A 14,296-nucleotide genomic window follows, 5' to 3' on the forward strand; every position below is an offset into this window, starting at 1 on the left:
TCTAGTGTGTGTATCAATTTATTTGATGAAAAACATATTAACAACAACAAAACCAGATAACTAAATAAATAGTCCTTTCCTCAGCTCCTGATTTCTGCCATACTGATGCTTTGGTGAATCATCAAGGGGAATAAATTATTCATTATAAATTTCAAAGAGGAGCCTCCATTGAAAAAGCTCTGCTACTGGTCCTTTTTGGAACCAACATCAAGAGAATTCGTTGCAATCTCAAATATTGCAATAAAATAGAAGGTGAGAGGCAACCACTCAGGAGAGGTATCTAGAATGAACTGAGCTCAGGGAGCTACCTCCTAGCTGAGTGAGGTGTGTAAAGATAATTATTAATATTTGAATTACACTTGGAAAGAAAAAGATTAATCAAGAAGTTGCATACAAATGTCAACCAAGGTTTTAAAAACAGAAATCTTTATTCTATTTCTGACAAAGAATCTGGAAGGTTTTTAACAGTAGCCCTAAACATGGTTACCATATTACAACTCCATGGCATTAACAAAATCAGCTGTAGAGTCCAGGTTTGAAATATTTGGTTATCCTAAGGCTTATTTCATACCAAAGGACCTCAAACAAAAACTACTCAAAATGAACACGATTAATTAACAAATCTAATTTGTACTGCTTTATAATCAATTCAAGTGTACTCTACTACAACTTTACACTAATAGTGAAGAGTTAAATCTAGGTTTTATAGAAAGGGCTCTAAAAAAAGATACCACAATATTATCCCTGGTTAACTACCTATAGCATGTTAGTTAAAATTGTCAATACTATCAATCAATAGTAATTTACCTTTAACTCCTGGTTCATCTCTGATAATAAATTTAAAATAGGTAAGGAAGAAAAAACACTGGAGGTAATCTGGCACTGCCCCATCTATGTATATCCTAACTTCATATCTTGGTGTGCTCTAGCTGGATACAAACAATTAGGGGTACAATCACTTTTCCTAATCTTCTTTGGCAATGGTTTTCCTTGGCTGCCAGAGGACCTCATTTAGATCTGGTGAGGAAGGATTCTTTATCTTCCACTTAACAAATCAGAAAACATTTGGACAACACTGATTTTTGTGAGTGAATAAGTCAGTGTTTAATGTAAATTAATGAATATAAAGACTTTCCTCTCATTAAGGAACATTTCCATCTGTCTTAGTCATGCTTCAAGGTGCAATGCCTAATGCTTATTTAGTGTTAATACCAAATATGCACTTAAATTTACATCAAACAGAATTGCCTTTTTAGTCCAACCAAGAGTGTATTGATGGTACTACAGCTACTGACTTGAATATCTACTGCACACTATGAGTTAGTCATCACACTAACTACTTTCCAATTATAAAATTTAATCCCCATTACCACACTATGAGGTAGATTATTATTATCCTAATTTTACAGATTGAGAGCATGAAGCTAAAAAATGTAAGTAATTTGTCCAATATTCGATCTAGAAAGATGATTCCAGAGCCCATGGGATAGATGATTTGCTGCGGGGTAGAATTCGTGTAAAGACTAAAAAGAGAGATAAATTTGGATAGAAATTAAGTGATTCTTAAATACTGTCACTCTTGGGGTGCCTGAATGGCTCAGTGGGTTAAGTCTCTGCCTTCGGCTCAGGTCAGGATCTTAGGATCCTGGGATAGAGCCCCACATTGGGCTCTCTGCCTCCCCCTCCCCCTCTGCTTGCCTCTCTGCCTGCTTATGACCTCTCTCTCTCTCTCTCTCTCTGTGTCAAATAAATAAAATCTTAAAAAAAATTTGTCACTCTCCTCTTTTCTTATTTCCTCCAACCCACAATTCTCATTGAAATAAAACATTCAGGAGGTAATCAAAACAGAATAAAGATCTGTAGGGGGGAGATTCAACGTGATCAACGCAATGTAATTTATATGGGTCATAAACCAACTGGACCAAGGCCAGCAAGTTTCATTTTTTCATAGGTCCAACAAGTTTTATTCATCAAAATACTCATTTGACCCAATGCTAAATGTTTTGAAAATAATACCCAAAAGACAAAGACTCTAAGCATTCCACTTAATTGCCTTAGCACTTGGAGCTAACGGGCAGAATCCTATGTAAAATAGTATTCATTTAGTGTAAAAACCTGTAGGCAAGACTAATAATAAGGTTATCTGCAGGTAGATGTTAATGAGGCCATTCAGACAGATGAGGTGTCAACAAGGTCTTGTTATTGGGGAGTGAACTTGGGTTACTATTGTGTGGTAGGGAAGGAAATTCAGGATCTTGACAGTTAGCCATTCATAAAGCTGCTTGATATATCATGAGGGGGGGGAAAAGCACCTATCTTATAACTAACATCTGAAAGCAAAGTAAAGTAAGTGAAGATTTTTCCAGATGAGAGTTAAATATATACCATTTGAAAAAAAAATGAGTATGAAAAGGAAGTATTGAAAAGTAATCTCTCATAAAGAAGCTCTCTTACTCTCACACTCTTTCCTTTAAAGCCAGAACTTAAAGCTTTTCCTTATAAAATTCAAAGTTACAATAAGGATATTATGTCATTATTCTTAGAATGTTAAACATACAACCTGTGGAGACCAAACAACAGGTATATAGAATTTAAGATTATAATTTTCAGGTAGGGATGATATAAGGGAGCACAATTGCTACCCTGTATTGCTATAAATTAGTCAAGGCACAATAAATATAATCTATTGTTGGATATATAAATATATGACTACTGTTCAACAATGTGCTAATAAGGAAGCACAATACTCAGATGACAGCTAATGTCTGATGGCTACTTGCATGTTAAAACACCAGAAAATGCTTCTTTGAAATATATTTTTATTGTATCTTTTGTTGGGAACTGGATGGAAGAAATGCCTGGGAGAGGATGGTATGATGGAGAGCATCTGACATCAGTTTAATATGAAATATGTAATATTACTTATTTCCTTAAGGGAATTTGAGCTTTAACCTACTTTTCGTAATTGTTAAGTGGCTTTTCTCTGAAATTTATGGCACTTTATTTCCAGCTTTTAAATAAACTTACAGGATTTTTATTTTTGAAGTTAAGAGGGAGGGAATAAAAAGTAATTTAATCTCCCAATTTGGAACAATTGCCTGAAAAATTTGGCTTTTTTCTTTGTGAAGGTTGATCAACCATGGAAGTAATATGTGTGATATTAAATTAATCCACTGATAGGGATATATGATCTCTTAAAGATTTCAGAATTAGGGGCGCCTGGGTGGCTCAGTTAGTTAAGCCGCTGCCTTCGGCTCAGGTCATGATCCCAGGGTCCTGGGATCGAGTCCCGCATCAGGCTCCTTGCTCAGTGGGGAGCCTGCTTCCCTCTCTGCCTCTGCCTGCCGCTCTGCCTGCTTGTGCTCTCCCTATCTCTCTCTGACAAATAAATAAATAAAATCTTACAAAAAAAAAGATTTCAGAATTATTACAGTGATTCACAATTTATTACACACTTCAGTTAAATAGATTATAAAGGAATGTGGCTGCCTTTAGAGACCTGTATGTATACTTTCTACACTCTTCTTCCATTTAGCCCACCAGTTATCTCATGGTGCTCCAGAGCTTAGTTGAGTACCATCTCAGAGTACTGGTACTTACGAAATATACTAAATACTAAAAGAGAGCAATGTCCATTGCATAGACATTGTCAACTGTGAATAATAGATATCATCTGTTTTAGTTTGCATTTTGATTTTAAATCCCACTAGCCACTTTAGCCTGCAGAAAGCTTATATCTAAAGTAGTCAATAAAAGAAAATAAGTACCTACTTAGTATTTAGTGTTTCCCTAGTGTTGTGAAGTCAGGAGGCATCATTTGCAGAGTCACTCAGTGACTAGTCTAAAGTATTAAGTTTGGTACACCATAGGGATAGGAGATACCTGGTATGCACTTATACTCCCTCTCCCCATCAGCCACAACAGACCTCACTAATTCATCCTGGTAGTCTTCCTGTCCCAGATACTATCCACAATCCTGACACACAGAACAACCTTAGACTCCCATTCAACACAGCCCTCAAGGCAACCACGAACAATCTGGCATATCCTTGATAAGACCAAAACACTGATGATCATAGACTTGGGCTACAAATTCAGCCTTGCCATTGAGGAATTAAATGGCCTATGGTTAAGTCATTTAATTTCTCTGTGGTTTGTTTTCATTCTGAAAACATGTCAGTGAAAATATAAAGATCTGATGCTATAGATTTATTCTTACATTAGTAGAATAGAGAATTTTTTTATACTGGTAGAAGTAGTTTTAAATAAAGAACAAACACTATTAGTAGTTTAGTCAGCTCACTCTTCAGTCTAATGAAAACAATTTTTCCATTGGGATTATTTTAGAAAAAAGTGTTACCAATTAGAAATACTGCCTTTTCCATTTTTAATGCACCATTTTCTTAAAAGTATATTTTTGGATGAATATTTATTAATAAGTTAAAGTATATAGTTATTTTTGAAGTTTATCTTAAATTCATCTCCCTTCAAAATATAGAGCAAATACTTAGAAAATTAGGTTAGTTTAGTCTTTCACCTAAATTTACATCATTCCAGCAAAACTTACCACTGCTTTTTAATTTCTGGCACTTTTTTTCAGATGTTACTATTGCCAAGAAAGTTCAGGAGGCACAAACACTGCAGAACTAAAATGAATGAAACCCAAAATACATAACTTCAAATCATTGCAAAACCTGTTTTAATGTACAAAATTCATTACCAATTCTCTGCATTCACTATTTCCATAAAATAGTCTATGTTATGTTGTTTCCACGATTTTTGTTTGAATCAAACAATTTTTAAAAGGCTTTATGTTTGTATATTTTCCGCAAAGAATAGCATTCCATACTAATTTGACACTATTTTTTATTGAGAAAAGCCTTTTTTTTTTTAACCAAGGTATGAAATTAGAAATTTCTTCTTTATTCAGGAAGACACTATTTATTTATAAAAATCTTAACTGTGATGTGTTCTATCAACTATAAATTAAGAAATACTATGTACAGCATCTTAAAACATTTGGGGGTGTGAGCCAATTTAGGAATACTCTAGTCCATGGAAATTAACTAAACACCTCAATTCTTAAGGAAACAAGTAAAAATTCTATATATGAAAAATATATGACTTACATATTTAAAGATTCCTTAAGAATACAGGTAGTAACCATGCTAAATGGAAACATAAAGTTGCTCTATTAAAAATTCTTGAATGGCCACTTCAGGATTGTTATTCATTTCCAAGGCTAACTGGTATGTGAATTGGGTCACGAAAGCAATTTTCATTGAATATTATAGTCTAAAGAGACAAATTATACTCTAGTGACAGAATATGTATTTAAAAAAAGGCCTTGGCATATTTATATGATAACTTGCAGACATGGAACAGCAAGTTTCCCCTAAAATATGTAAATATGTATTGTATCTATTCATAATCTTTATTTTTTTTTCATGTCAACACTATCTCATCAAGTGATTCCTAAAAGTTCAAGAAAAGTATAGTGGTGAATCAACCATATGCCTTTATATATTTCAGGTAAATTTTAACGCCATCAACTCACAGAAACAGTGAAGTGTATAGACGATGAAATATAATTGAAGAGAGAATACAAGAAGCAACAGAAAACCAGCTAATTACATTGATATCTTCATATTAATCATCTCTGATTATCTTCATCAATGAAAGGGAGTGGCTAATAGAAAATCACAGATAATCTACTTTGTGGTATTGAGTCTATGGCTTTGTGCTTAGTAGCTGAACTTCTAGTTGCCCAGTGTAACTTACTGCAAATGTGTTGTGAGGATGCCCATCACCAGAAGAGTGGCCACAGACACATAATTTTGTTTCTGGAAGCAATTCCTAGATTAAACAAAGAGAATCAGGAGTTGGCTTCTTCCCCCTCCAATCTTAAGGCTTATGCTAATAATGTACATTATCATTTAATAAAAAATATTTTTGGAAAATTATCTTGGTAGGTGAATATAGATGAGACTATTCCATCTTTGTGTCACAGTTAATAATAGTATAGAATTAAAAAATAAAAATAACTTGGCAGATGCAAAGTTGAATATTTGAACATAATTAACCACTAACCAAAAAATTCCATGGTCTACCGTGATCTTGACTCAAGAATCTCATTTCCCATTTCCAAGCTAAAATTATGGCCAATGTTAATGAATACTCCTATAAATTTAAATGGTACTGTGATTTTAGCTTATGGGATGGCATTTGTCTTTAAAACTTTAATCACCTCTTTTTGAAAAAGCTAACTACTGTCTTGTACTCAACTATAACCAACACAAATGAACATAAATCCTGGCTTGTCATGAAGTGTGAGAATAATCACAAGAATCTCTTTAAACTGCCTTGGCCACATGGGACGCCTTGGTGGCTCAGTTGGTTGGACGACTGCCTTCGGCTCAGGTCATGATCCTGGAGTCCCGGGATCGAGTCCCGCATCGGGCTCCCGGCTCCGCAGGGAGTCTGCTTCTCTCTCTGACCTTCTCCTTGCTCATGCTCTCTCTCAAATAAATAAATAAAATCTTTAAAAAAAAATAAAAAAAAAATAAACTGCCTTGGCCACACATTTCTATAATGCAAACACTGCCACCAAATATATATTTGAGACTATGCAGCCAAACTCTATACCCTCAGTTAAATAACCTGTTGAATTTTGCCACTCGTATTGAGAACTACTCTATATACTCAAATGTATAGTTTGCATTTTTATCTGTAAAAGCAAAGTGATTATTTATTGATAAATGACATGGAATGTCATTTTTTACCTAAGTAGCATTAGACATTTCAAAGATTATGTCTGAAGGGCAAAAGGATTACACTGCATTTGAATAGACCATGTGACAACACATCCTTAGACTTCATGTATGATATGAAAGGATGATCCCCATTCATAAGATACACAAGGGAAATTATATCAGAAAAGAAGAAAAGCAAGGAGGGATGTGGTAGGGGTGTCAGGGAGTATTTGTAGTAGTTTGATGCATGTAAATATTACATCTTATAAATAATTCTTTTCAAATACATCTCTGAAGTTCAGGGTCTCTGTTTAAGAAACAGATTGTATATGCTTTACATGGCTATATGCCATTTTCTGCAAGATAAGAGCAACATTAATTCAAACAGGAAAAATGGCTTCCAAAATAGTCCTTTCCTTTCGTTTCCTACGAAGAAGTAAGTATGTTACCTGATGCTGGCAGATGAGAACTATGGGGGAAAAAAACGTTCAAGTTGTATTTTACTGTCAGAATCCAACAAACACGTTTTCATCTAAATTATTTTGTCAACAGCCTTGTAGTACCCTTGCTAACCTTATTTGGCACCAGTGCATAATTAGATACACAGGGGTGTGACTCCAATTGAAGGTGTTGGCATTGTAGCACTCTGTGAAAATATTAACTATGAGGTTAACTCCAATTTTCTCTTCTTTAATTAAATGCACATGGTACTAATGAGGTAACCTACTGTTCCTTGATAGCACTAATTAGCTAAGAGGAGAGTACACTCTCACACTGCAATTTAAACCTAAAAATAAGGTTGAAATATGCTAATTGCCGGCAATTTAAAACAGTACAAGTTGAAGAACTAGTCATAATAAGAGAAACTGACTGCTTTACAGCTAGGCAGCTGTAACTTTGGTTAAAATCAAAACAAGCCACATGATTTTTGGACTGCTATTTAACAAGGTCATAAGCATCCTAAAAAAATGAAATGCTACTCTATACCATAGTAATGAACCAGACTCACACAAAAAAATTCTCAGATCAACACTCATCTACGCAAGACCAAAAATAAGTGAGCATCACCACAACTCCAAAGGTGCCGTGACACTATTTACATTTAATACTAAAAACTAAACTCCATAAATAAGCAACATCACCTTAAACTCTTTCAAGAGCATCCAAATTAAATAAAATATTGTCCTCCATGTCTCCAATATACTACAAAACCTATTGGAGTGATGAAGATTTGCCATCCCAATCACAGGGTCAGAAGGGAAGATACAGAGAAGAGTAAGTCTCAGCACTCGAGGAATATACAAACAGGAAATTGCCAGACAATGTACAAGTACAGTGATAAAAATACACAAAATATGCTATGTAATAATATGGTGTAGGGACTCATTTAATGATATCAGAAGCATTTCATTATGAGAAGGAGATTTTGACTACATTTCTCTACAGATTAGAGCTCTGGGATAAAGTAGCCTGGAGCTTCACGCTGAAAGAGAATGTTCTCCATTCTTAGCTCACATGACTTAGACCTAGAATTTCAATGAATCTGAGTATAATCCAAGTGTATTTTCTTTAAGCGCTTCTCAAACATTTTCCATATACGATTTTAACTGATAAACAATGAGGTAAACTTTAATATAAAGCAAGATTCTGAAAGACCTTTAGAATCATTAAAATAAGTTTCCATTGTTAGAAGTATATATTCATTATTTTGTATTTTTTCAAGATTTACTTATTTATTTTAGAGAGAAGGTGGGGGCAGAGGGACAGAGAGAGAGGGAAGAAAGAATCTTAAGCAGACTCTCTGTTGAGTACAGAGACTGATGCGGGGCTTGATCCCAGGACCCTGAAATCATGACCTGAGCCGAAATCAAAAGCCTGAGGCTCAGCCATCTGAGCCACCCAGGTGCCCCTATTTTCATTATTCTTTTGATTCCATAGTATCACAATGTCATTTTTTTATTAACCAGAAACCCTGACTAACAGAAACACTCACTGATAATGCCAAATCATTCTTATTAACACAGAAATAAAGCACATTATCTATCCTTAGGGACAAGAGAGATATGGACTGCCACACACCGAGGACTCAACAGTGACATTTTTTTTAACCCCTGTCACTTTGCATGCAAAATCATCAAATATTTATAGTTTAAACAAGAGTTGAGTAAGTAATAAAAATAGAGCCAAATAGCAAAATTTGTGAAACTGGAAAGCTAACTTAATTAATCTTTAAGTTTACTGGGGTGACTGGATAGCTCAGTCAGTTAAGTGACCAACTCTTGATTTTGGCCCAGGTCATGATCTTGGGGTCATGGCATTGAGCCCTGAGTCAGGCTCCATGGAGAGCATGGAGTCTGCTTAAGATTCTCTCCCTTTCTTTCTGCCCCCGGCCCCACTGTCTGTCTCTAAAAACAAAACAAAAACAAAACAAAAAACCTCCAAAAACCAAAAACTTTAAAGTTTACTGAAGAACAGTAACAGAAGAAAGCAAATTTGAAAAACAAAAGCTTTTAACTCCTAGAGTTAAAAGTATGTGAGAATAAATTTTGCACTACCATTAGCCCATCACCATCTCTTGCCAAAGACTTGTTTGAAGAAACTGTGCTTTGAAAAACCCACCCAGCTTCTTCTCCTGGCTGTCCTTGAGCTTTCTACAACAGAAAGTGATAGGATAATGGCAAGAACAGCTAATAAACCTCTGGTCAACCATGCTTTAACAGATTCATGAAGTTGCAAGTCTGTAAAGGAGTAGCAAGGTGAATGAAATCAGTCATTTAGAAATCGGTCTCCTGGAGGCAAACTGACATTTTCTAGCAAATCACAGGGAAATACAATGTGAATGGATGTTTTAAGTGTTTGCATCTGTTTCAAATAAGCACCAAAGAACTTTTTAACAGTGAAAAGGCCAGGACAATGTACTGGAATGAGCTTTCAATATTAACTTTAGAAGGAATCCATTCTTCAGTTAAATACAGATCATCGCAATTACTGCTGAAACAATTACAAGTAAGTCATTTAGTGTTGAAAATAAAAATACCAGCTCTGGAGACAGTCTGACGGGGTTCAGATCCTGACTCAACACTTAGTAGTGGTGTGACCTTGAGCAAGTTATTTAGCCCCTCTTGGCCCCTCTCTCTAACTGAGGGATGTAAGTAATACCATCATAAGATTAAATAGATTAATTTGTATCTAGAACAGTGCTGGTACTCATATACTTTGTTTATTAACTGTATACTTAATATTTATTAGCTCTCATTACTACTTCATTCAATTTTTTTCAAATAAAATTATTAAAATCCTACTATGTACACATTATTATTATACACTATAAAGTATGCACAAATTCCCAAGACACTGTGTCTATATACAAATAGCTTTTAGTCTCTCACTAGACTTGATGATACAAATCAAAGCCTCTTTCGCATGAATAAAAAGTATTTGAACTATGGAGGTAAAATATCTCTACTCTGAAAACTATATAACAGTTATAAAAGAAATTGATCATGACACAAAGAAATGGAAAGATATACCATGCTCATGGATTGGAAGAACCAATATTGTTAAAATGATATTACTCAATCTACAGATTCAATACAATCCCTATCAAAATACCAAGAGCATTTTTTATAGAACTAAAACAAATCATCCACAAATATATATGATATCACAAAAGATCTCAAATAGCCAAAACTATCTCAAATAGCCAAAAAGCAAACTTGAGAAGGAAGAATGAGCTGGTGTTATCACAATCCCAGATTTCAAGCCATTCTGCAGATCTACAGTAATCAAAACAGGATGGTACTGGCACAAAAATAGACACAGCTCAATAAAATGGAACAGAAAGGCCAGAAACAAATCCATACTTATATGGTCAATTAATCTATGACAAAAGAGGCAAGAATAAACAATGGGAAAATGAGAGTCTCTTCAACAAATGGTTTTGGGAAAACTAGACAGCTATATACAAAAGAAAGAAAGAAGAAAATAGAAAGAAAAGAAAGAAAAAAAAAGGCAAAAAAAAAAAAAAAAGAAAAGAAAAAGAAAAGAAACTGGACTTTCTTACATTATAAAAACAATATAAACTCAAAGTGCATAAAAGACCTAAACATAAGACCTGAAACCATGTAACTCCTAAAAGAAAATACAGGGAGTAAATAGTCGGACATCAGTCTTATCAATACTTTTTTTTTTTTTTTTAATCTGTCTACTCCAGCAAGTGCAACAGCAGCAAAAATAAACAACTGGGACTACATTAAGCTAAAAGCTTTTGTAACAGTCAAGAAAACAATGAGCCACAAAGGCAACCTACTGAATGATAGAGGATATTTGCAAATGATATATTCAATAGGGATTAATATCCAAAATATAGGGGGCACCTGGGTGGCTCAGTGGATTAACCCTCTGCCTTCTGCTCAGGTCATGATCTCAGGGTCCTGGGATTGAGCCTCGAGTTGGGCTCTCTGCTTAGCAGGAAGCCTGCTCCCTGCCCCCAACTCTCTGCCTGCCTCTCTGTCTACTTGTGATCTCTCTCTCTCTGTCAAATAAATAAAATAAAATCTTTAAAAAATATATCCAAAATATATAAAGCACTCATACAACCAATACCAAACAATCCAGTTCAGAGCACCTGACTAGATAATCTTTCTAAAGAAGGTATGCAGATGGCAAATAGACACATGAAAAGATGTTCAGTATCACTCATCATCAAGGAAATGCGAATCAAAACCCAATGAGATGTCACTTTATACTTGTCAGATTGGTGAGTATCAGTAAGACAAGAAATAATGGGAGTCAACAAGGGTGTGGGGAAAAGGAACCTGCCAGGCACAACTGGTAAGAATGTAAACTGGTACAACCACTGTGGAAAACAGTATAGAAGTTCCTCAAACAGTTAAAAATAGAACTACCCTACCATTCTGCAATTCCACTTCTGGATCTGAAGAAAATGAAAACACTAATTTGAAAAGATACGTACCCCTATATTCATGGCAGCATTATTTACAATAGCGAAGACATGGAAACAAGCCAGTGTCCATTGATAGATGAATGGATAATGATGATGTGGTATATATGCATACAATGCACTACTACTCAACCATAAAAAAAGAAAGAAATCTTGTCATTTGCCACAACATGTATGGACAAATATGATATAGGTTCACTTACATGTGAATCTAAGACAACACAAAACAAATAAAAAGAGAAAACAAAACAGAAAGAAATTCATAAATACTGAGAACAAACTGTTGGTTGCCAAAGGGGTGGGAGGATGGGTGAAATAGGTGAAAGGGATTAAGAGAGACAAACTTCCCATAGTAAAATAAAGAAGTCACAAGGAGGTTAAGTATAGCATAGGAAATAAAGCCAGTAATATTTGCAATAACTTTGTATGGTGACAGAACTAGACTTGTGATCATTTCATAATGTATAAAAATGTTGAATTACTATGTTGTACATCTTCAATTAATGTATTATTGGATGTCAATTATACGTCAATAAAAATAAAAGGAAATATATGTACTTTTCTTTTTTAGAAATCTGATGCAACAAAGTAAAAAATTAATGAGTGTGTTTGCACTCATTTATTGAGTGCAATTAATGAAACAATATTTCAGTGACAAAATAAAGTGACTTTTAAGAAAGAATATAATTTTTGCAAAGTTGAAGGTATACCTTTCATAGAAAAATAGGCAAGAACCATATATTGATTTTTCATAACAAATGAAAATGTTTCAAATTATAGTTTGTTTCTTGAGGTTGGCGAAAGCTGTGCTCAAATTTTCTTTAACTTTTTTTCTAAGATTTTATTTTTTGAGTTATCTCTACACTCATCTTGGGGCTCGAACCCACACCCTGATCAAGAGTTGCACGCTCCACTAAATGAGCCAGCGAGGTGCCCCTTTCTTTAACATGTTTAACACCTAAACATCTGGGGCTCCTGGGTGGCTCAGTTGGTTAAAGTGTCTGCCTTCAGCTCAGGTCATGATCCCAAGGTCCTGGGATGAAGTGGGGAGGCTGCTCTCCCTTTCCCACTGTCCCCCTCTCCCACCCACTGGTGCTCGAATTCTCTATCTCTCTGTCTCAAATAAATAAATAAAATAAAACAAGCCCCTAAACCTAAGCATCTTGTAGTATTTGAAGTATAATGATATCTGAATGGTACCACAGTCTACATTTTATTTTATTTTTTAAAGATTTTATTTATTTATCTGACAGACAGAGATCACAAGTAGGCAGAGGCAGGCAGAGAGAGAGGAGGAAGAAGGCTCCCTACTGAGTAGAGAGACCAATGAGGGGCTCGATCCTAGGACCCTGGGGTCATGACCTGAGCCAAAGGCAGAGGCTTTAACCCATTGAGCCACCCAGGTGCCCCCACAGTCTATACATTTTAAAGGTACAAAATGTTTTAATAAGTATTTAGCTAGTCAAGAAGTATGGTCATTTTTGACATGGTATAAGACAAGAAAAAAATTAAATGGTTGATTGGCCTTTCTTCTTCTCTGACTGTTAACGTCTGTTGGTTTGGTAGGCTGTTTTTTTTTTTTTGTTTTGTTTTGTTTTGTTTTGTTTTTGTTTTTGTTTTAAAGATCTTATTTATTTATTTAACAGAGAGAGACCACAGTAGGCAAAGATGGGGAAACAGGCTTCTGCCGAGCAGAGAACCCGATGTGGGGCTCGATCCCAGGATCCTGGGATCATGACCTGAGCCAAAGGCAGAGGCTTTAACCCACTGAGCCACCCAGGCGCCCTTGGTAGGCTGTTTTGAGGCCATTCATTATGTCTCATGGAAACTGCCCTCAGGACGAGTGTGGCCAGCGTTGGACTAGGATGTTTTGTGTTGACTTAGCAAATTCAAATTGTTTCATCCTTCTCCAGCCCCTGTTTAAAAAACAGATTCAAAGCTGCCTATCTCTGATAGGGGAGGTAAAGGAAAGAGAACTGATGCCTGGAAAACATTTTGTGTCTTTCCTAAGTCCAGTGGGTCAAAGTGGTTGGCGTCGCTGGAGTTCATAGAGGAGAAGCGGGAGGACTCAATCAATGCGAACACACGCCTAAAGACTTCATTCTTCATCCAGAGGAAGTAGGTAGCCCGGCTCTCCTTTTTTTCTATGGCACCGACTGCAAAACCCACATGGTGTTGAGGAGATCATGGTATTGAGGTATTGAGGAGATCATGGCCACATGATGTGGCCATTAAGGAATCACTAATCACTTTGCAGAGGAGGGAAATGGAAGTCCAGGGAGCTGAAATTATTTACAAAAGGCCCTGCTTTTACTTATTTTTAAGGCTTCTGTGCATTATCTATCCTGGATATATACTGTACAGGTCCTCAAACTTTAGCGTGTTAAAGAATCTCTGGACATAATCACAGGTTCAAGGCCACGTTCCTAGAGATTCAGATTCAAAAGATCTGGGATTGGGTACAGGAATACACATTTCAACAAGCATCTTGGTGGTTTTGTTTTATAGCTTCTATGATCGTACTTGGAGAAACACTGTCTTTTGTTTTCGGATAGTTGTGTGACAGGCAATTTTTCATTCT

General features: G+C 35.5%; 1 protein-coding gene across 9 annotated transcripts in view; it reads right to left on the minus strand.

Moving 5' to 3' along the window:
- FOXP2 (forkhead box P2) overlaps positions 1-14,296 on the minus strand; it is a 547,280-nt gene that overhangs the window by 112,237 nt on the left and 420,747 nt on the right. For 6 of the 9 annotated variants that reach the window (XM_032871040.1, XM_032871025.1, XM_032871034.1 and 3 more), the window contains one exon: positions 5,782-5,856. The exons of the other annotated variants lie outside the window; for them this stretch is intronic. In XM_032871040.1, the coding sequence (XP_032726931.1) occupies positions 5,782-5,856 (75 nt within the window). The remainder of the gene's footprint in view (positions 1-5,781; positions 5,857-14,296) is intronic. 9 annotated transcript variants of the gene reach the window in all.

The sequence above is a fragment of the Lontra canadensis genome, unplaced genomic scaffold (genome assembly GCF_010015895.1).
Source record: "Lontra canadensis isolate GAN:19392208 unplaced genomic scaffold, GSC_riverotter_1.0 scaffold2, whole genome shotgun sequence".
In the NCBI taxonomy this organism is placed as follows: domain Eukaryota; kingdom Metazoa; phylum Chordata; class Mammalia; order Carnivora; family Mustelidae; genus Lontra; species Lontra canadensis.